The sequence below is a fragment of the Aethina tumida genome, chromosome 2 (genome assembly GCF_024364675.1).
Source record: "Aethina tumida isolate Nest 87 chromosome 2, icAetTumi1.1, whole genome shotgun sequence".
Classification (NCBI taxonomy): Eukaryota; Metazoa; Arthropoda; class Insecta; order Coleoptera; family Nitidulidae; genus Aethina; species Aethina tumida.
The window spans coordinates 32832042-32855035 of NC_065436.1; the positions used below are offsets into that span (position 1 = coordinate 32832042).

At 34.0% G+C, this 22994-nt stretch overlaps 7 protein-coding genes across 10 annotated transcripts in view; 1 reads left to right on the forward strand and 6 right to left on the reverse strand.

Moving 5' to 3' along the window:
* Positions 1-2045, reverse strand: part of LOC109598718 (phosphatidylinositol-binding clathrin assembly protein LAP) — a 37165-nt gene extending 35120 nt beyond the window's left edge. Inside the window, exon 1 of one of the 2 annotated variants that reach the window (XM_020014629.2) lies at positions 1572-2045. In XM_020014629.2, coding sequence (XP_019870188.1) covers positions 1572-1713 — 142 coding nt within the window. In that variant the 5' untranslated portion in view covers positions 1714-2045. The remainder of the gene's footprint in view (positions 1-1571) is intronic. The other variant, XM_020014631.2, reaches the window with a different exon arrangement.
* A 574-nt stretch (positions 2046-2619) lies between these two features.
* On the forward strand, positions 2620-4707 carry LOC109598728 (probable arginine--tRNA ligase, mitochondrial). The gene is made up of 5 exons (XM_020014642.2): positions 2620-2777; positions 2827-3976; positions 4027-4151; positions 4203-4426; positions 4481-4707. Exons 1-5 carry the CDS (start codon positions 2742-2744, stop codon positions 4629-4631), a joined length of 1686 nt encoding a protein of 561 aa, XP_019870201.1. The 5' UTR covers positions 2620-2741; the 3' UTR covers positions 4632-4707.
* On the reverse strand, positions 4687-15830 carry LOC109598729 (28S ribosomal protein S9, mitochondrial). The gene is made up of 8 exons (XM_020014643.2): positions 15671-15830; positions 15397-15615; positions 15168-15341; positions 15032-15117; positions 14736-14980; positions 14563-14678; positions 4894-5056; positions 4687-4841 (listed from the first exon to the last, which is right to left on the reverse strand). Exons 1-8 carry the CDS (start codon positions 15755-15757, stop codon positions 4750-4752), a joined length of 1182 nt encoding a protein of 393 aa, XP_019870202.2. The 5' UTR covers positions 15758-15830; the 3' UTR covers positions 4687-4749.
* LOC109598727 (transient receptor potential channel pyrexia) lies at positions 5064-14359 on the reverse strand. The gene is made up of 2 exons (XM_020014641.2): positions 13827-14359; positions 5064-8534 (listed from the first exon to the last, which is right to left on the reverse strand). The coding sequence occupies exon 2, from the start codon at positions 8528-8530 to the stop codon at positions 5597-5599; it is 2934 nt and encodes a 977-aa protein (XP_019870200.1). The 5' UTR covers positions 8531-8534; positions 13827-14359; the 3' UTR covers positions 5064-5596.
* A 541-nt stretch (positions 15831-16371) lies between the features above and the next one.
* Positions 16372-19868, reverse strand: LOC109598702 (isoleucine--tRNA ligase, mitochondrial). Its single transcript, XM_020014607.2, has 13 exons — positions 19679-19868; positions 19506-19628; positions 19304-19451; positions 19042-19240; positions 18876-18989; positions 18457-18826; positions 18170-18406; positions 17940-18112; positions 17759-17885; positions 17398-17693; positions 17136-17349; positions 16655-17086; positions 16372-16603 (listed from the first exon to the last, which is right to left on the reverse strand). The coding sequence occupies exons 1-13, from the start codon at positions 19841-19843 to the stop codon at positions 16373-16375; spliced, it is 2829 nt and encodes a 942-aa protein (XP_019870166.2). The 5' UTR covers positions 19844-19868; the 3' UTR covers position 16372.
* Positions 19869-20046: 178 nt separating this feature from the next.
* On the reverse strand, positions 20047-22849 carry LOC109598716 (cytochrome c oxidase subunit 6B2). Of its 3 annotated transcripts, none has more exons than XM_020014624.2 (2): positions 22695-22849; positions 20047-20416 (listed from the first exon to the last, which is right to left on the reverse strand). In XM_020014624.2, exons 1-2 carry the CDS (start codon positions 22813-22815, stop codon positions 20166-20168), a joined length of 372 nt encoding a protein of 123 aa, XP_019870183.1. In that variant the 5' UTR covers positions 22816-22849; the 3' UTR covers positions 20047-20165. The 3 variants fall into 3 exon arrangements, with proteins under 3 accessions (XP_019870183.1, XP_019870184.1, XP_019870185.1); XM_020014625.2 differs by lacking the exon at positions 22695-22849 and adding an exon at positions 22206-22361; XM_020014626.2 differs by lacking the exon at positions 22695-22849 and adding an exon at positions 20480-20618.
* Positions 20952-22157, reverse strand: LOC109598717 (serine/arginine-rich splicing factor 4-like). The gene has a single exon (XM_049963820.1). It carries the CDS (start codon positions 21874-21876, stop codon positions 21007-21009), a length of 870 nt encoding a protein of 289 aa, XP_049819777.1. The 5' UTR covers positions 21877-22157; the 3' UTR covers positions 20952-21006.
* Positions 22850-22994: the final 145 nt, after the last annotated feature.

A 22994-nucleotide genomic window follows, 5' to 3' on the forward strand; every position in this document is an offset into this window, starting at 1 on the left:
CTGTGGTCCAGTGAATGTGATCCTTAGAAAAATTGGACATTTTTAGTAGAAACCACGATTTTTCTTGTAGATGTGAGAAAAAAATGACCATCCACTAATCATCTTCTAACAGTCTTTGAACTAATTTCAGAAACTTTCATTTATTTCAGATTGGCTTTAATTTCAGTTGACGATAACGTTGGATTGTTGTTTGACATTCCAATTATCCAGATAACGATTTTCTTTCAAGTTTTTCGACCAGTTTTTTTAACTACTTAGCCAGTTTCTCCAAATATTTTAATAATGCCGGAAACGATAGACTTATCGTTGTTCTTGTTAGTCTTAGTCTCTTGTTCCTCTTAGTCTTGGTAATGCTGAATTGTAATTTTTCACAGTTTCACGCCGACCAATGATTATAATAAGTAAAAGATCGCTAGTAAATAATCGATTTAAATTCACTGATAGTAATGAAAGACCATAAAGTAAAAAGTTGCTATAATTTTGTCCATTAAAAAATAAAAAATACAATTTTTTAAAGAATAAAATTGGATTGACCATTTGCATAGTAGATACAACAATAATAGAAAAACAATAAATAGTATAGGTACTGATATCCAATTCAAGTAGAACAGCTCTTATTTTTAACATATTTTAATATGTAGTAATGTAATAACAGAAAAACAATAAATGTTATAGGTACTGGTAGCCAATTCAAGTAGAACAGCTCATATTTTTAACATATTTTAATATGTAGCTATAATTATGGGCTTTACTGTATATATTACAAAAAGAAAATTTTGACTATTTTTGCAAATATTAAAAACAAGCCCTATTTTTCTTTGGTTTAGAGAGATTTTGACAGTCTCTTTACATTGATTTTAAGTGAAATTTTCTATAGAAATATATTCTAATCATTGTTTTTATCACAGATTAATTTGTGATTTTAGCTTATCATGATAAAATACACTCATATTTGTAAAAAATACGATAGTACATACATAACTTAAAGACAAACCCCATATTTCTTTAGTTTTGAGAACTTTTGCTCATCTGTTTAATATGTAATTATTGAATGGTGATAAAAATATAAAAACCTGTTATAAAAATATGTTCTGGTCGTTAATTTTATGACAGATAATTTAATTTGTAATTTGTATGGTGATAGAACTGCGTATACACATTTAGAAGAAGCAAAACCTGATTATTGGTAGAATACTTAGGACAAGACGAGGCCTATTTTACAATGGTTCAAAATGATTATGGCAGTAACTTGCTCATTTAATAGCATAATTATTGAATGGCGATAAAAGCATAAAAACACGTTGATTGGAAAAGAACTTCTTCGTGTGTTGATTCAAGCACAAGACCCGTGCGTATCGAATTACCGTCGTCTCCGGTGGTGACCCAACAGACGAACACCGCATTCCACCGAACAGGTAAATAATCCCCCCACCACAAAACCAAATAAACCAATTAACGCCAACAAAAAAAAATCGCCCGGACCTCGTTATCTTATCAGATCGCTGGCGAATCGTGCGGCAGCAGAAGGCCGAAGAGGCGGCGAGCAAAGAAAAAGAAAACGCAAAACTTACAGTCCAAGTGTTTCTTCTTCGGGCCGATCATCTCCTCGGTGGTCGCCTTGCAAACGGACTTGGCCAGACCCTGTCCGGCCAGGCTGTGCCTGGCGGCCAACAACCTGTCGTTTATGGTCTGGCCCTGCATCCTGCCCGTCATGATGTTGCGCCGGTTTCCTGGTACCCGGTCCACCGCTGCTGGTTAACACGCACCCCCACACACACTCGACACCCTTCGGTTAAACTGACGCACAACAGAGCCGGTTCGGTGTCTCGGTTAACGCGCCGCCGACAACAACAACACTGATGTATGGTGTCCCTTTATACGACGGAACTGTGGGCCCCTTGCGTACGGCCGACTTGCACTCCGCGAACTGCGCTCCTCCGTCTGCTCGAAAAATGATTGCGTCAAATTGAAACACGGTACTCGCGTTGAGGGGGACACTGTTGTCAGATTGTGCTTTGGTACTTCTACACGGATTAATTACAATAGTATGATTTACGAGTTAATAACTAACAAATTTTAATTTAATTGAATAAATTAGTATTAAACTGGAGTGAATTTGATGCAAGTAGTTGTACTTTACGACAGCCTTTGATAACTTCCAAATGTCATTAAAATCAAGTTCAACGTCATAAAACAAGGCATTGATTACATATACTAATTAAATTCATTAAAATAAAGGAGCGAAGAGAAGATTAATTTTTGTAATTAATTGACACAAACTAAACAAATAAACAAAATATTTAAGAAAATCAACACAAAACAGTTTTATTTTTAATATTGTCACATGTTTCTTATTTTTTATTTTACGTCACAAACGTTAAATAAATAAATAAATTAATGAATTGGATTATCTAATTGGACCACAGAATATAAGTTAAATCTAATCGGAAAGATGGCTACGTTGCAAATACTTCAAATTTAATTAAATATATGTTAATCTCGATAATAATTTACGATTTATTCACCGCTAAACCATCCCAATCATCTAATTAACATCCACAATCTGCACTTTATTATTATTATTAAAATAACAATTTAAAAATTGTTCAACAGATGTTTCCAGATGGCATGTGTCAAATGTTCATACATAACCTCATCATTTCTTGTTTTTATATTCATTATGTAACGTTTAAAATTAATGTTATGTAAGTAAATCGTACAATATCATATTTTTGTTGGTGATGTCCTCGAAATTAAAGTTATACGTTGGCCGGAAGGTAACAATTAGAGGAAAATTTTGGTCTTTTGTGTAGTCTGCTGTTTTAGGTTATAGAAACGTTAAAAAAGCCGGTTCAAAACTTTCCCTTGAGTTTTTTCCAATTGGACAACTCCAAAAACCTAAGTAATATCAGTATAAAATTACCATTGATAGCGTTGGAAACCCACCTGGGTGTAACAGATACAAATGAGGTTTTAAAAATTCAACCGGATGATATAATTAAAAGCGTAAAAATTGCCAAAGATCCGACGAATAGAAGCATATCTTTTGAAATTAATAAAGAATTGTTCATTAAAGATGTAATTGAAAATTGTGTCAAACCAGATTTAAATTTATCCTCGGAAAATGTTGTGGTGGAATACAGTTCACCCAATGTGGCTAAACCATTTCATTTTGGTCACTTGAGGTCAACAATAATAGGCAACTTCATTAGCAACATTAATCAGTATTTAAATAATAAAGTTACGAGAATTAATTATTTAGGGGACTGGGGTACACAATTTGGTTTTATTAAAGTTGGAATAGAAGATTTGAAATACACCCAGAAACAAGTACAAGAAAATCCCATTAAAATCCTATATAAATGTTATGTACATGCTAATTCATTAGCTGAAAAGGATGAGAATGTTTTAAACAGGGCCAAAACGGAATTTGCCAAACTGGAGAAAGGTGTAGAGAGTGACATTAATGATTGGAAGACTATTATAAGGTATACTGAAAATGAACTGACAAATACTTATGAAAGATTGGGAGTTAAATTTGATGTATATAATTGCGAGTCAATGTATGGAGTTAAGGAAATACAGGGAGTGATAGATAGTCTCAAAATCAAAAATCTCCTTGTTACACAAAAGGATGGTAAACAAACAATTCCAGTAAATGATAAACAAATAACAGTAATTAAAAGTGATGGGACCACCCTCTATTTAACAAGGGACATTGCTGCTGCTATTGATAGACACCAAAAATACAACTTTGATAAAATGTTTTATATTGTGGAGAATGGGCAACATGATCACTTTGTAGCTTTATTCAGTATACTAAAAAGTATGGGTTATAAATGGGCGGATTATTTAAAACATGTAAAATTCGGAAGAATAAGAGGTTTAAGTACCAGGAAAGGTACTGCGGTATTTTTGAACGATATTCTAGATGAATCAAGGGAATTAATGATGCAAAAACAAATTATGTCTCCAAGTAAGTCAAAGATTAGGATGTACGATGATTTGTAAAACTTTGTCTTTAAGATACAAAGGTTCCTATTACTGATGACAGAGTGTCTGATATTCTGGGTGTATCCTGTGTAATTGTCAACGACTTGAAACAAAGGCGACAGAAAGATTATCAGTTTGACTGGGATAAAGTTCTTCAGGTAGAACAAATTAAACAATATATTACGCATAAATGTTTGAACATTTTTTAGGTTCAAGGAGATACAGGGGTAAAATTTCAATACACACATTGCAGACTGTGTAGTTTAGAAAAAAATTCAGGAGCAATAGCGGCAAATGTATGCGTTCCAGACGCTATACAAGAGCCGGAAGCGATTCTTCTACTCAGGGAAGTCGCCCGGTTTCAAGAAGTATTATACGCATCTCATAGTCAGTTAGAGGCTTGCATTTTAGTAAATTATTTATTCCATTTGTGGTAAATTGTGGGATGCAACTTTATTTTTTTACGATTAAATTACTATGTTTTTAGCAATCATATAAATAAGGCTTTGAAAGTACTGCAAGTAAAAGGAACTAATCCGGACATTGCGTCACAAAGACTGTTACTTTTTAACACGGCGAGGGAAGTTCTAAGAACTGGCATGACTATTTTAGGCCTACAGCCATTACAACAAATGTGATTCATACAAAATTCTTTATATTCATCCCTATTTGATCGCAAAATTGTATAAATTAAATAAAAACTTATTACAAATATTACAGTTTATTTTATATATACTTATATATTCATTAAATTTTTTAACGCTTCTTCCAAGTGAACTTCCTTCTGGCTCCTTGTTGGCCAGGCTTCTTCCTTTCTCTTGTGCGGTAGTCACGTGTGAGCAGACCAGCTAGAATTTAATCGATTGTAAAACAATTAGAACTTTTATTCAAAACTAATACCTATTCTCATTTTTTCTATGGTTTCCTGATCAACAAAACTCCTTAATCCCCATGAAATGCCCCATCTAATTGCTCCAGCCTGTCCGGACGGTCCACCACCTTCCACAAAAGCTTCAATGTCTACTTTGTTTTGTAAATTTGTGAATAAAAGTGGAAACAGGACCTGAAAATATATTGAATAGAAACATGTTTCAACTGTTCATACCAAGTCTTCCAGCATGAATAAAAGTAGTTTTTGTTATGTATAAATAAAACTAAATTCTGTTGTAAGCGCTTTTATTTAACATGGGATATATAAATCACTAATACTAAAGTTAAAATATCTCTATCTCACAACCACTAATTGACTAATATCACACTTTCAAATGGCATTTTGTAAATATATATTATTATATAAATATATTTTTATAAATAAGAGTTGTACAGAGGGAAAATGGTTTAACAAACTCCTTTTGTGCAACCTTCATTTATAAATGCACCATTCACTTATAAATAAAATCTATATACTTTAACATTTACATAAAAATATACATATTTATTAATATATGTATTTCCAAAAAGTAACAATGTAAAATCACAGTATAAAAATATTCAATATTTCTAATTGTACATACATGATTGTAGATTAGTTTAAATATTTTATGAACCCACCAAGAACTTAAATATTAAAATTGTAAGGTGGGCCTGAACATTAAATAACTGATTAACATTTCGAGCTTGCACAATTTTGATTATTTTCAAATAATTTATACATGTCAAGAAGAAGGGCTTTCATTTCTCGTATTTCTTTGCTCAAATGCTCGATCTGCTCACTGTTGTTCTCCAATTTGCTCTGTAAAAGAGGCAATGCGTTGGAGTATTCGAAAATCTCACTGGTTTGATCCGTATTGTTGTTTGTCACTTTTCTGTTGTACGTCGGAACTTGACTGCCCTGAGACGAAATTGTGTGGCCGTAATGTTTTCTTTTCTTGGCAATTTCATGTGCGGCTTTCAAAATATCTCTTGGCAAGCGTTTCTCGCGAGGGTTCAAAGGTTTGACGTTCAAAACCACCCGGTATGCTTTCGGCGACACCAAAGCAGTCCAATGTAACAAATTCAGAAGGTACCTCGGTAGATACCCATTGAACAAGGCAAGTTCCATGTAAGAGATCAATTTGGTTTGTCGTACCAGTTTGGAGAGTCCCGCAGTTTTTTGCAGCCCCTGTATGTCGTGAACGGCTATGCCGACCAGCAGGTTCATCAGGATCACCGTTACGAACAGCAAAAACAAAATATAAGTTACTTGGGCGCTGATTTCTAGCAAAAATGGTGGATCCTCCGGATCGTCGTCGACCAGCAAATCGAGATTTAACTCCCCGGTCATCATAACCAGAACGGTGATCAAACCAATGAAGGGATTTGCGAATGTGGATGAATCGGGAAAGATCACGCAGAAACTTATTGTGAAACCGATCAATAGACATGAATAAGCCAAAAGTAACTTTGCGAATTCTCCCTGAACCCTCGTGTACATGGCTACGTACGAGCCGAAGATTGGTAATTGACCTATCATTAACATCAAATTGGTCCAGCCAAATAAAACTGCAAACGCCCCGATATGATTCTGCCAAGTGTAGGTTCTTCCAGTGTAAATAAAGGAAATGACAAACACGCTGACTATTACCGTCCATTCGATAATATTTTCCGGATGTGACAAGTACTGCTTAACGCTAGGATATCCAGCGATTCCATACACTTTTCTAAGTATCTCGCAACAGGTTATGCCCACAAGCACGAACCATTGCATCTCGATTACAAAGGGATTGTTTCTCAGCATGTGTCCCATCATCGACTTCTTCTCGCACAGTTCTATGACGTTCTGTGGCTGCGTATCGTTCATGTTCTTACCATGGTTGTAGCAGTTGTGAGCCAGGGCAGTCAAAACATACAAGGACAAACTTAAAACGAAAATAAAGCAGAATAACATGCGAGCGATGTAATACTTTCTGATTTTCTCCCATTTTAAATAAAGGAAAGCCGAACACAAGGGGTGAAGAAGGATCTCTTTCTGTCCTTCGTCCACAAACGTGTTAAGGAAGCTTATTTCCCTGGGATGACAATGCTGCAGAATGCTGCGAAAATCCAAACGTAATTCAACTTCTCTGTTGGATGATTCGGGGTGGTGGTGTAAGGTTATAGCAGAATCCAGCTTCTGAGTTACCATGGCCAAAGAGGCAGGTGTTTTGCGTGTAATAGTGCCAAGGGCTGTTATTCCCAACTTGGACTTGGCAGTAACATCTGCACCGTGATATATAAGAATCTCCACACATTGTGACAGTTCGTTTAAAGCTGCGATATGAAGGGGAGTGTATCCGTACTGATCTTTGGTGTTGACGTCGGAGCCGTAGCTCACGAGTATCTCGATTATATCGTAAGAACGAGCGGCCTTGCACACGGCTGCGTGCAAAGGTGTTCTTTTGTCGCAGTCTCCAATATTGGGGTCGGCGTTACCTTTACGCAGTAGAAGCTCTACGCAGTCGTAGGCTTGTGATTTTGCTGCCAAATGCAAAGCTGTTTGTCCCCTGTGATTTCTTCTATTTGCATCTGCGCCTTTCTCCAAGAGAATGTCTACGCATTCCACATAGCCGCTCTCAGCTGCCAAATGTATTGGTGTTAGTTCTTTTTCCTTTGTTTTGGCATTCACATTGTTGCCTTTAGCTTCAAGCATAATTTTTAAACACTGTGAATGTCCCAAATCACTGGCCAAGTGAACAGGGGACATTCCAGAGTACTCCACCTGCCCTACATCAGCACCTTCCTTGGTAAATAACCTCACGCATGCTACAGCGTTTGCTCTGACGGCACAGTGCAAAACACTTTCGTGACAATTGTGAGGACTGTTGGTCAAAGCCTGCACCTTCGCCCCATGAGTCAAAAGTATCATGGCTGTCTCAGCGTTGTCCCCAAAGGCTGCACAGTGCAAAGGGGTGTAGCACTTAAAAATGGCGTTCACGTCGCACCCTTGCGCAATGAGGTACTGAGTACCAGGTATGCAACCACTGAACGAAGTCAAGTGCAAGGCACTTAGTCCCTGACTGGGTTCGTAGTACTTAAGCTGCGCGCCTAGCTGTAAAAGTCCATCAAGTAAGTCCCATCTTTTCATAAAACCGGCCCACAAGAAGGCTATGTTTATCTCCAACTTTGACGCGCCGGCGAACGCCACGGCCAAGTTGTCCTGAGTAGTTTTCTTGCTCTCGATGTCGTCGAGCAGCTGGTGCCTGCCGGACGACAGCTTCATGTGCTCGAGCAGGTTCATTTTGATCGTGTCGTGGCATATTTGCACCGTGAGCTCGCTGCTCGTCGAGAACTCCTCGAAACTCTCGTAGATGTTGGGCGTGTGGTCGGCGGGGGGCGAGGGGCCGCACTCCATGTATTCGAAATCGTCAGACGGGAATTCCTCCTCCAACATGACCTCGGGATTGTCGCGGTTGCGTCGCCATCTCAGCAGCGTGGCCGACGTGTGCGTCTTGTACAGGGGAAAACTCTCTACTTCCGCGTTCACGCTGACCGAACGACCCAGCTTCCTGGAATTGGTCGAGTCCTGGAAGCCCAGGTTGTCCATTCCGAAGGAACGGTTGTTTTCCGATGCCGCAACCATTTATCTGAAACATTGTCTGGTTGATACAGAAGTTTCGGATGGAGCTTTTTACTCTAAGTAGACCTGTGTAACATTGTTGAACACTTGTGTGACGAAAAATAAAATTAAATTGACGAAACCAGATCGTTTTAAAGATGCGCTTCCGCTAGTGTTCGAAAGTTTCCATTATTTAATTTACTTTGTGTTTAATACTTGTTGCGTTGGAGGTCAAACATTCAGACAATTAAACACGGAAGATTTATCTTCCGTAGATAGTGGAAATAACAATTATATAAAAGAATGCATGGTTTCGCCGTAAGTAACCTTCTGCAAATAGATATGTATCATTTAATAAAATAAATTATTTACAATTAACAGGATACATTATTAAATAAAAGACGTCGTGTTGAACGAAGCAAGTACTGTTATCTGAATGTTAAAAATGTAATCTTTTCACAAATAAATCATGTACGTGTTCACAACAAATCTCAGATAAGTTAACAGTTTCATCACTTAACATTTACATTAATTGAGAGATTGTTAAACTTTATGAATGGATTAAAATACTAACACAAATAGTTAATTGTGGTTAAATATCACCGAACGAAATAAAAGCCACAAACTGCCCCATTTTAATTTTAAATTTGTCATTAGGAAATTCTTTCCAGTTTGGAAAGCAAATAAATATGAAATATTGTAGATTATAAACTTTCTCCGCTTGTTAGTTTATAAATAAGATTGTTTTGCATACATGCACATGAGTGCATTAAGTTATTTTTATTAGAAAGGAGTAATTACTTTAATTTATTACTATATGCTGTGGTGGCCATAATTATGACAAATTAAAAATATTAACTGTTCTACTTGAATTAAATGCCAATACCAAAATGTTTATTGTTGTGTGTATACACAACTGGTCAGTCCAATTTCATTCCCTAAAAAATTACGTTATTTTATATATTTCAATGTACAAAATTACATTACTTCATAGTCTTTCACTGCTCTCAATGAATTTAAATTGATTGTTTACGGCCCTTTGCTTGTTATAACTATTTAATCATTGGTCGAAATAAAACTGTAAGAAAAATTATAATTCAGCGGTACCAAGAACAAGAAAAACAAGAAGAGATGGCTAAAAGTTTACGGCTAAATATCCATGTTTCCTGTATTATTAAAAAATTTAGATAACCTGGCCAAGTGGTAGCTACAAAAAAATTTATCTGAGTACGAAAAACTTAAAAGAAAATCTGAAACTGGATAATTCGAATGTCAAAATATAATCTTATTATCAACTAAAATTAAAGCCAACCTGGAAGATATGAGACTTGTTGGTTAGTAGATGGAGTTTCATTTGACCCCATATCTACTAGAAAAACCCTGACTTCTGCTAAAAATGTGTGTCCAATTTTGATTTGAATAGGATATCATATTCACAGGACTAGAGAACAGTGGGAACGAGAACTTTTTAGTGAAGAGTCTAAATTTAATGTAATAAAACAAAGATGATTCCCCCTAAGTTAAACATCCTACAGGATATCTATAGCTAATCGGGTTTATTGGTCGACGTTTGTTGGAATTATTTTCGCTAACACGAGTGGCTAGCATCTTCAGAAGTCTAATTTGGTTCGTGTCACTTAGATATCTGATTGACAATCGTCGACCAATAAACCCAAACAACTATAGATATGGAAACAATGGTCACGGAAGCCTTAATCTTTACATTTTATAGGTAACTATACCTACAAAGAAACATGGTGGCGGTTCTTATGCTTTGGATATACATCATACTAAAGCATCAATATTTGGTTGTTCTCGTCTCAATCTCCAGACATCACTCTTAAGGAAAACATGGGAGAACACAGATGGGTCAAAGTTATAAAACAAAAGTATTAATGTTAAATTAAATAACACATCTATCTAATCATTAAAAATTCCTTTGAAAATTAAAATTATTATATTTATGTCCAACTCAATTCAGAAAAATATGTGTAACATTTTATAGAATAAGAATATAGTAGTTTTAATAATACTGTATAGAGCAAAAATAGTAAATTAATAATATTTTAGCTACTCACATTAAATAAAATAGTTATGATTAAAATATTTAAGTTGTTGCTATAAAAATGATAACTACTGTATGTTTTATTGTTGTATATTAATTACTGAACTGATTGGTACACATTTTCAACCTTTTAATAGAAATAATTGTTGGCCTTCGACATACTAATATATCATAAAAAACATTTATTACCTGATTTGTTACATCATGTTTAATAAGCTAATTACTAAATCAAATAATAAATTAAAATATAGCTAGTCAAAACACTTTCGTGCTATTCATTTTTATTGCCTCGATGTGTTAAAAACAAAATTTCCCAGAACAGTCTTTAACAAAAAGATAAACATTATAAAAGGATTACGATGTGCGACATTTAATACACAAGAATGCCAAAAACTTTACAACTTTTTAAACCATTTACAATTTCAAACGCCTACCACTCGCAAACTGTTTCTGATGATGTCATTGTCGTAAAGATTCAAATTATTCATTTGTTTGTTTAGTTCAGTTCAGATTTCTTCTCTTCGAAAATTACATAATGACACTATAGTTTAATTTGTTCTGAAAATGTCCGTTCTAATTAGAGCATTGTGCTTCGTTTAAATAAAAATATTTTCTCTTTGAAAACAAGTTCAAGGTTTTGTCCGAAGCATGACTATAATTCTTAAAATAAGCCATTTAATTTAATAATAAATTATAATAATTAATGCGACTGTGGTTTCATTTTAACAGGAAGCTGATTTTTTTTATTGTATTACACATCTACTAAGCGGAAATCGAAATTAAATTGTCGTTCCCACAATTCAATGCAAATAGTTTTTAATTGTCGAAATTTTCTGCAGCAAATTTTGTTTACATTTTCGCTTCCCGAGATACTATAAATAGTTCAATTCGAAAATTAACATTTTTCCGTAATTTTTCTGTAATTACCGCAATAACAGTCGCAGACACGATTCCCATTTTACTCAATTTATTTTTCTATAATTTTATTTGCCTCGAACAACCGAATAATCCTTTAATTAGGTAATTAGAAAATTGTTCTAATTTGGGCCGATCCGTCCACGCATATCAACGGTGCGCAACTTTCGAATTACTCTTTGTTCTAAAACAAAACTGCACTTTCGGTTAGGATTTTCCAGTTTTCAGGTCACTGATTTATGACAGCTCTATGTTAAATATAATTATTGTACGATTAAAGTAATATTATATGAAACAGGATGCAAACTCAATAAAAATAAACAATAATTAAATTTATTTATTCATATTTGCAGCAGAAGAGTCGGTAACAGACGAGTAATTAATGAATGGAACATTTTTAATCGGTTGAATCTTGTAATCATCGAGGTAATCAAACGAATTAGAGACCTTAATTTTCCAATATAAGGATGCAAACACGTGTAAACAAGTTTATGGAATTTGTACCACATTTCATGAAGAAATAATTCAATTTTCCCCATACGTCATGTTACTTATTGGTCTTAATTTATGGCAAATACGTTCAATAGTATTTAGTGCGTGAACGTGTTTATTCTTTAAACTGAAATATGCCATAAGTTTCGAAATACAACCTTGTTTTGAGATATTCGTTTTAACGTTCTTAATTTAAATAAGCCTAATTCAGATACCATCAGCGATGTTTTATTACACAGTGATTCAAGGTAATAATGTGTTCAGGTTAAAATAATTATGTCACACAATGATGTTAAACAAAACGGAAATTGGTTTTTGTCTCGTTCAAAGTTCATTTTTAATTTTATAATCCACAATAGTAAAATAAACTAGATTAAGTTGAGATCAAAAATATTTAATGATTTAAACAAGCATAGAAATAAGAAATAAAAATACAGGTAAAATTGCAAATTTCGTCAGAAATTATGATTATAAGTTCCAAGTTGCATGTTATTGTTTTACAAATTTGTTTAAATTTTATTTGTATATTTTTATTGTTCAATTTTACAGTAGTGGCCATAATTATAGAAACTAGCAAATTTTTACATATGGTCATTCATTACTCTCTGTGAATTTAAATCGATTAATTACTACCGATTTTTTGCTTATAATAACTATTTAGTTATTGGTCAAAGTGAAACTAAAGTCATTAATCAGCTAAAGAAGTCCGTATTATTAAAACCTTTAAACAAACTAGCCAAGTGGTAGATACGAAAAAGTTTGTCAGAATTCAAGAAAATTGGAAGAAAATCGATAACTAGATAATTAGACAACAACACAATCTTATTGTCAACTGAAATTCCGAAAAATATATGTAATATTTTTAAGAATAAGAATATAACTTAGTTATAGTTTTTATATTACTGTATAAAATAACAATAGTAACAGTTAAATAAAAGAGTTATAGTGCATATACGTCCGATTTTTGTATTTTCCCATATTTATTATCGGATTATTTTGAGGACACAACTGTTAACCAATGATATTCAAATTTAATGGAAATATATTTTGTCTACAGAAATTTGCATATTAATATAAAATTCATGTATAATATTACTATAAAAACATAATCGCCATAAAACAAATGTATAATTAAAAAGTTCTCATACTTATTTTCCTGTCACATTAGTTAAGAAATTGTAAAAAATACATTCTCAACTAGTGAAGAACCACAAGAGTAACAGATAACAAAATTGCTATGACATTTATACGAAACCAGTTCTTAATATGGGAGCACATTCTTTCAGATTACAGAAATAGAAGTGTTCTAACTATATCTATTATAATAATTTTTATATTTACAAATACAAGCATAGGAATTTGGAATCCTTTTATAATGGATAATCTTATTTACTTTTGTGTATTAAATTTGGTGCCTGACGCATTCGCCTTATATCAATTTTTATTGGACTATTGTTAAGTCAGAACTGCATTACTCTTATTTGTAAAAGTCTAAAATAAAACTGTAATGATACATTATTTTATTATTTCAACATATTTTTTGTTATAAATTGTCAGAATAATATAATGACAGTGTTATACAAAGGTCTACTTAAAGTTTACATATTTTATTGGCGATTTAAATTTGTAATACCTTGAAGGGAAACATTTTAAGCATTTTTTTATTAATCACCATGGTTGATGAAGGTCAATACAAAACAACGCACAACACATCCATGTGCACGCAACAAATAAACAGAAAAATATTTAAATTATAGTTTATTCGAAGATTAAAAAATTGAGGAAAAAACAAAACAATAATAAACTCTTTACCTAAATGTTTCCCTTTTATTCAAAATGTGAACTTACCATGAGTATGTATTGGCAGCCACCACCTCCTCGGAAACCGGCCCGATAAAAGCAAAATTATCGCTTCCAGGACGAAAGAGAAAAAAGGAGAGCGCCTCACATAACACACATACAACCGAACGGTGAAACGTCAACGGGTTTCATTGCCGCTATAATTGCAACAATCCCCGAATTCGCACACACATTTGAATGGGACACAATCGACCATCGAATCGGAACACAATCGCGATGAAATCACCGCGTTACGAGGCCCACCATCCCAACCGTGTCACACACGATCGGACCGTCCGTATGTACTTTAAAGCAAATTTTCGCACCGGTTTCGGAAATGTGTCGCGTCGCGGATTGTACGGTACAAACTGCGAATATGCCGCGGACAAATTGGTAAATTGTTCGTTCTCTTTTAGATATTATCTCGTTGGACGAGAGGTGGAGGGAGATTAGCACGGGGGGGAACGGGCGGACGGTTCTTAAGTCGACCACGTGAACGTGATCATATCCGCCGTCGTATCTTCATGGAACAGGTAGTTGAAGATGGGTGACGCTAAGAACGAGGTTCGACCGCAACTGGTTATTGCGGTGTTTTCGATTAATCTTTTATTAAGTCTATTGCAACTTGCGCTAGACACAAAAATCACTGAACATTTTTTATTATAGAATAAATAATTTAAATTCGAATTAAATGCTGCACAGACTTGGAATGTGTTATATTTATTAAAGTCAATAAGGTACTTACCTGTTCCCTGTTCTGTAGATGCTCAAAATAAGTAATGTCTTGACCATTAATGTCGATTTTACCAGTTCCTGGTGACCTGATTGTAACATGACCCCTAGCAGTTTTCCTCAAGCATTCTAAAAAAAGATAACATTGTTTACAACAGACCAATATTTAAGACATTATGGACATACCATAAGTGGTGACAAATGCCCTGCCATCAGCATCATATTGTGGTTTAGGGGCATCATATGTTTTGGTTTGACTCATTAAGGATGTTCTATACTGCATAATGAAATCCTTAACTTTGTAGGAATATGGGGAGTCACACAGTCTTTCCATGGCATTGATAAAATTCTGGTAATCTCTATCACCTATAGTTTCAACAATTCTTCTTTCCAATGCGCCCTTATCAACCCACTGATAGCCAGTCAAGTTCCTACAACCCAAAATTAGTTTATTAACTCCTTAAAAGAATTAACTCACTCACAGCATTTGATCTTTGTCTGGCTTCAAACCCTTCTTGATCATCGAGTCCTCAAATCTATTCAGATCAGCAATATGCTGTACTGTGTCCTAAAATTAAAATAGTTAAACAAAATAACGCAATTGGATAAAAAAAGTACATAAAGTATTTGATAAAAGTTGGGCTTTCCTGTGTAAAACAGGAAATGGTGTGGTCTTCCAGTTTCATCAAATTCAGCTGCTTTCCTTTGTGGAAACACCTCCTCTGGTGGTTTCATCAAAGGTCTGGCTCTTTTCTCATACAAACCAGAGGGAAACAAATACTCTATAGCATTCTAAAACATAACAGCATACAAACATCTTACATAAGCATTTCAGGTGCATTATTACATTAACATCCTCCTGGGTGAACGTTTCTGGATTTTCGCCCATCATATTAGCCAAATGACGCTTGCCGATTTGGTATTCCTGCGTCTGTTCCTTCATGAATTCATCATGTTCTTGGGCTCTTTGCAAATAAGCCCTCATGGCTTTGCTTACGTTTTTTTTCTGATCGACATTGTCGACTTCAACGGTGCGTAGATTGGGCGTCGTATTAAATTTTCGGTTCTGTGTAATGGGACACTTGTTATTATTTTCTTTGCGATTTTATTGTTGCATTTACCTGAATGGGTAGTAGTGCCAGCCATTGTAGGCTTCCGTTCGGCTGGATATTCGGTGGTTTAATTGAGTTGAATACCGTTTTCAACATTTTCTCCGACGATTTTGAAACTAATAAGAGTCTTAATATTTATTAGCAGCTTATCATTGAAACAGTAAGGTTATGTTAGGAAAAGTTGGGTTAGTTTTCTTTTTGAAATAGGTGCGGTAGACACTATTATCTGAAAATGTGTTTAACAAACTGTATTTGTTTTCAGTTTCTAATACAATTCTAAATATTGTACAATATTGAATTTGAATATATTATAGTTTTATATATTTAACGTATTATAGTAAGTATTATAAATTGTTGGAGCTTTTGACACATAGAATATCTATAAATTTTGAAAAATCTTTATTCTCATAATATTAATAAATTTGTGGACAATTATTATTCAACTAGTCTTTTTTCGGATCTGTATAGTCAATAATATTTGTAACTATAGTTTATATAGCAAATACTATACTACAAATAAAATTCAGTAAGAATAGATTAACTTTTATGATAACTAGGGAACTATAGTAAAAGATCTCTTAAAATTGATAGAAAAAAATGAGAGTAGTGATATTTTATAAATAGTGTCATTACTTGAATGGTAATTAATCTTTTTTAATTAGTGACATGATAGATAATTAATTATATTTCACTGGTATATTAAGACACAATTTAATTTGCTAGTGCTGTTTTATTATCGTCAATATTTACAACATCGTTACATCTTTTACAAAGTGCGTCTGCTGACAAGGCTTGTACTTTTCTACACCTAGGACAAGCATGATATTTACTATCATTAACATTCACTTCTATTTCATTGACGTCAGTGGCTTCTAGTTTAACAGCAGCCACTTGGAAAATGTCAACGAATTCTCTTTCGCAATCCTCAAATGAAACAGTTTCCTAAAATTGTATAATTCAGCAGAAATAAGATAAGTGTTGTCCATTCTGTACCTTAATAGTCTCAAGTAAAGACAAGGGCAGTTTAATATTTACTTCACTGCTGATCGTATTCAAGGGCAACTTTCGGTTTATTTCCTTCTTGATTTTCAGTACAACATCCATGGTTTTTCCAATTTTTTCATTTTTCCAATATTCCTGAGGTTGACTATGAGATGTTTTAAAATAACTGTCTGTCTGCTGAGGTAAAGTCATGAACATTTCTTCGGCTAGATGAGGCACAATTGGAGCAATAGATTGCGAAATTATCTCGAATATTTGGAAAAGGACATACTGTGCGGATCGTCTAGTTATGCTATTGGAAAAGTCACAATACAATCGATCTTTTATCGAAGTATAATAAAGCGCCGATACAGGAGTTGTAAGGAGATTTAAAACGGAAAAACAAATTTTGTGAAATTGATAATCGTTCGAATATTCTTTGACCTAAAAATTGGAATTATAAAAATTTTATTCCATATTATTAAAAACGTACTTGTGAATGAAACTGATGCAACAAATGCAGCATATATTTATCCACCAATAATAAATTATTATAGTCAACAGGAATATAGTCGTAATCATTCAAAGCGCCTAACGCGAAGCGCAAGACACTTCTAACTTTATGAATTTCTTCTTGACAAGATTTTAAAATATTACTGGAAACGTGGGCCATTGAGTCTTGATTTCCATGACATGCCACCCACCACCTACAATTAACATTTCAATGTTGGCTCATTAATTTATTATTTTAGTACCTTAGAACATCAACGCCATAGGGTTTAATCTTTTTACCTCCTTTGACTATTTCAGTAGGGTCTACAACGTTTCCCAATGATTTCGACATTTTGTTACCATTTTCGTCGACCACAAATCCGTGCACGTATAAATTCTTGTATGGTGCCTTATTTCTTATTGCAACTGATGTCAAAAGAGATGACTGGAACCAGCCTGTTAATTGATCCACTCCTTCCAAGTACATATCTGCCACTTTGTAATCCTCCACTACTTTGGACCATGTTATTCCACTATCAAACCATATATCTAAAATATCCTGTAGTGCAAGTGTAGATTACCATATCATAATTTTTTTTTAACTCAATTAAAAATTATTTTTACCTCTCCTTTTTCCACTTTCTCAGAATTTATTTTGTTGTTTTCTGGCAATAATTCTTCTGTATTAAGTTGCCACCAGAAATCAGTCCCATGTTTGTCTATAAGACTGCAGTAATGGTTTATTGTATCCCTAGGGAATAACTACAATTTACTATAATTGCATAATATCATAATTAATACTAACTCATTTATTATAACATTCTTTGTACCCTTCTCATAGAAAACTGGAATAGGAACGCCCCATTTTCTTTGCCTTGAAATACACCAATAAGGACGTCTTTTTATTTGATTCACTAAATTGCTTTTATACATTTCAGATTTTGTTTTTGGAATTATATTGACATCATTCAACACTTCCTATCAACATACACCTCAGTTATTTAATAATAACAAGAATATAACTTTATAACTTACAATAGCTTTATCCTTTAAATTATCAGTATTTATAAACCACTGTTGACTAGCTCTTATTATCACAGGTTTTTTAGTTCTCCAATCATAAGGATAACTATGAACAAAACCTTCAGATTTCAAAATATTTTCCTTAATAGTTTCCAGAACTGCATCTAATCCAGTATCAAATATACTTTTTCCAGCATACTGATCTCCAGCTTCTTGCTTATATACTCCATTTTCATCCACCAAGTCTAACTAAAAATATATCTTGTAATTTCTAAAGTTTGTTGTTTTAATACACCTACAATAGGAATTTTGTGTTTGAGAGCAACCAAAAAATCATCATGTCCATGAGCTGGTGCTGTGTGCACCAAACCAGTGCCTTTACTAGCGCTAACGTGATCCGCGTGTACAAACGTGCCCTCTTTTGATTTGTAGACTGGGTGAACGTATGTGGCGCCAGCCAAAACATTGCCTGGATGCACACCAAGAACTTGGCATTTGCAATTCATGATTGCTAGGAATGAATTCAATAAATCATTTGCTACAATGTATATATTTGGGTCACTGTAGTCTGATCTTTTAACGAAAGCGTAACGTAATTTTTCGTTGTAACTGATTGCTTGATTTGATGGTAGGGTCCAGGGTGTTGTTGTCCAGATCACTGCAAATATCCTGAAGATGTGTGGTTTAGCTTTTTTTATTGTAAATGTTGGAATATTACTTTTTGTCATCAAGGAAATTGAAATTGGGAATGCTTTTCACTTCCACTTGGACATATACAGATTTACTTGTATGCTGTTCATTGTACTCCAGTTCAGCTTCTGCTAGAGCAGTCCTACAAATAGTATGTTAAAAAAATTTATTTGAATTAAAGATGTTATTATTACCCTGAAGAGGGAGACCAATATATAGGTTTAACATCTCTGTATATTAAACCTTTATCATACATGTTGTAAAACATTCTCAGTTCATTTTTAACATATTCTGGACTCAAAGTTCTATAATGATTTGTCCAATCTCCCAATATACCCCATGATTTAAAAGTATTCATTTGTTTCTCCACAGTTTTTACAGCAAATTCTTGAGCTGTTGGTTTTATTATTATTATTATTATAATTATTTTGTTAATACAATTACAATTTTATTTACCTTTCTTTCTAATTTGAATAGGGTCCAATTTTTTTGAGTTTGATAAAGCTTTTAGTTCTATAGGTAACCCATGGCAGTCCCAACCAGGTATGTAATGGATTTTGTTCCCTTTTAATATATTGTATCTTAGAATTGTGTCTTTTAATATCTACAAAGTTAATATATATGAAAATTTATAATAATATTAAATGACTATACTTACTTTATTCAAGGCATGTCCCATGTGTAAATCACCATTTGCATAAGGGGGACCATCATGTAGTATATATTCTTTATTTGATAAATTGTCCATTTGCCATTTATAGAAATCCTCAGAGTTTGTCACCTATGAAGTTTAATTTTATAACTCAAAATTAAAGACAATGATTGACTTACCTTGTTCAGTTTTTCATCTCTTTCAAGTAATTTATTATTTTCCAATCTCAACGGAAAACTGGTTTTTGGTAATAACACGGTGTTTGAGTATAGTTTCTTTTTGGACGTATTTGTACAGTAATGTACTTTTTGAATGTAACCCTTTCTAATTAGTTTTAAAATCATTTTATATTTATTTACCAATTTCACAATAAATCTCAGGTTATGTTGTTTTTCATAGGTTATTCTTCTTCTTCACATATTAAATAATCGAAAACATTTGTTACGTAAAAAATTGAATTACTATTTTTACTTCGATTATTGATTTAATCTTAATTTAATCTCGTACATAAATAACAGTTTTAAATATGCAAAAATAAAACAATATATAGCACATAGTTAATTTATTTATAACATAACTTATATACATTGATATATTTAATGCTGAAGTTTAAAAAAAAAATGGATGTTACTACATTTAAACTATGAATAACTAGAGCACAGCAGTTTAAATATTGCCGGGGAATGTACCTTCCTCCCTCTGGCCATCCCACTTTTCAATCCAAGCGTTGGGGCAGACAGAGTGGAAGACCTTGCTGAAGTATTCACATGGCTTGTAGTTTTCACCCCTGACCTTCTGGCAGCGATAATAGTCGACGTAGCTCTGGTAACAGTAGCGGGTCTGGTTTGTGTTAGGAAAACGAGGGTCGAACGGAGCGGTCTTAATCTCTTCGGCTCTAATTGCGGCAGGCATGGTGACTAAATAGAACAGAAATAATATTATTAATCAGTGCTCTTAACCGTTTATATTAAATTAATCACCTTAAAATGTTGATAATTGCGAAACGTGACTTTTTTAATCAATCTCTATAAAGTAATTTTCCGCATTGATGTTTAAATTGTTACCAAAACAACTTAGAAAAACAAATGGTATTATAAACGGCAGCATTTGTTTCGCGATATTGTGGGGGTAAAAAATCACGCAGGCTAAATTTGTTACATGACAGTCACAGATTTACTGACACAAAGTCCGATATCAAAAATTTATTATCAATAGTTAAATAAGACAATGAAATTGGTTGAAGCGTATTTTTACATTTCGAAACAATGTATACTTATTGCGGTTTTCTTTTGAAGTAAACACACCTAGTTTGTAAATCTAAATAATCATTAAAAAGAAACTTATTGTAGTAAAATTTAAAACTTCACAAAATAGGTCTCCTAATGTGTATCACAATGTAAAACTTAAAATTAGAAAATTGAAATGATAAACCTCAACAATAACCTGGCAATCTAACTATTTTAAACTTATATATTTATCAAACATTATGTTTGTACAACGTATTTGACTATTTGACCAAAGGCCTGGTTTTGGAATCATCATCACAGCAGGCCTCTTTGTACTTCCTGACTTCCTTCATGTATACCGACCAAGCATCCTGTGCATTTGATGCATCTTCACTTTTCACCTTAGTCTTTTGTACCATGCCAGTTTTCAGGACCTTGCCTCCGCGCCGTTTACCGAACGAGGGCATCAGTTTCTGTTTGTTAGTCTCTGTGCTCTCTTGCGTCTGTTTTTGTTCCTGCTCCTCCTGCATTTTTTTAAACATTTCCAAAAATGTTCCATCGTTTTTAAATGCGTTCTCCTTAATTGGTTCTTGCTCGTCCTCCTCCTCCTCCTCTTCAACTTTTGTGTCCTCATTTTCTTCTACAGGTGGTCGTTCCTCAGACAGTGATTTTAGTCTAGACTTCGTTCTGCTTCGCGAACGTCTAGATCTTTCACGTCGGGATTTGTGTGACCTGTGAGACCTTGATTTACTTCTAGATCTGGACCTCGAATATCTTGAGCTTCTGTGTCTCCTATCGCGACTGCGATGTCTGTGCCTCTCTCGGCTATAACTTCTAGACCTGGATCTGCTCATACTCCTATACCTTCTCTTTCTGTGCGAGTGTGAGCTACGGTGGTGGTCCCTAGATCGACTGCGAGATCTCCTCCTCTTATGTCGACCGCGAGATCGACTTCTCGTTCTATTTCTGGACCTTTCGTACTCTATGTACTCAGGATTTTTTAAAAATGGATCGATTTTATCTATAATTCTGCCAGTGCTTGTTGTTGAGCCATCCATTTTACTAGAACTGTTGGATAACTCGCCGGCCGATTCTTCATATTCAGTTCCGGGCGGAGGCGGGTTGCTCCACAAACTCGAAGACGGATTCATCTGCGAGAATTGTTGTCTGACCTACAAGAGAACTTGCAGGTATAGTTAAATGCAACAACGTGCGCTATTCAAACTTTAAAACTGCCAGGAGGAATTATGTAAAATCGCAACGAACTTGCTACTAACATAATTGCGATTCGGGGTATTTTGGGTATCCGAAAAATCGTTCGCACGACAATGGTGTGTTAGGTAATCAATGAGTGTAAATGACGTTGTTGACAAAACCGCAATAAGCATACATAACGGGAAATGCACATATGTAAAACATATCGGCCCCGTTTCGCGCTACTAAATCTAACTTAAAATTAATAAAACCTAGGATATAATACCTGACTCAGGTCCTCTTTGATCCCAGGAAAATACTCGGAATAATGGCTTCCACAAATACGATCTACGAATGCGATGCTGCCAATCTAGCGGGCCGGAATGACACTGCTATTCGACCGATCGATTGAGGTATTGCAGATTCCTGCATAACGAACTGTTCTGGTATTTTTTGTATATTTTTGACTTGTACACGTGACTTTTCCCACGATTTTTGATTTTGTAACATGCGTGGTGTTTACGTAATATTTAGCGTTGTTCATTTTTATCGGGTGTCATATAATATATTGTTCATATATCTTATTACGGTATTATGACAATCGCTTTTTTTATCAATAAAAATTGATTTTCTGTGTTTTGATCAACACATTGTGATTACGTAACCGTTCTAATGTGAAAATAATTACGTAAAATGCTCAAAATATTAATGACATTTGAATTTTTTAAATTCACCTTAGAAGTAATTTATAATATTATCAGAGTTGATTATTTACCTTTCTGTTCAGTAGTTTCAGTACTTGTAGGATCTTCAGCTAAGACATTTTTAGATTCTCCAACCACATTACTTTTTTCTAAAACTTTATTTTCTTGTACAATTTCCGTTGAAGTAGTCATGTTAACGATATATTTAACACTATTTCTTACAGTTAATTCCTCTGTCAGATTGATAATTTAATCTTTGACCTTCCCCTAATCAGTTTTGACCAAACAAATACATGAAAACACATTTCTTATTCTATCCTTGTGTATTTTCAATTTAAAATCACTTCCCTATTTATTATACCTTAATATGT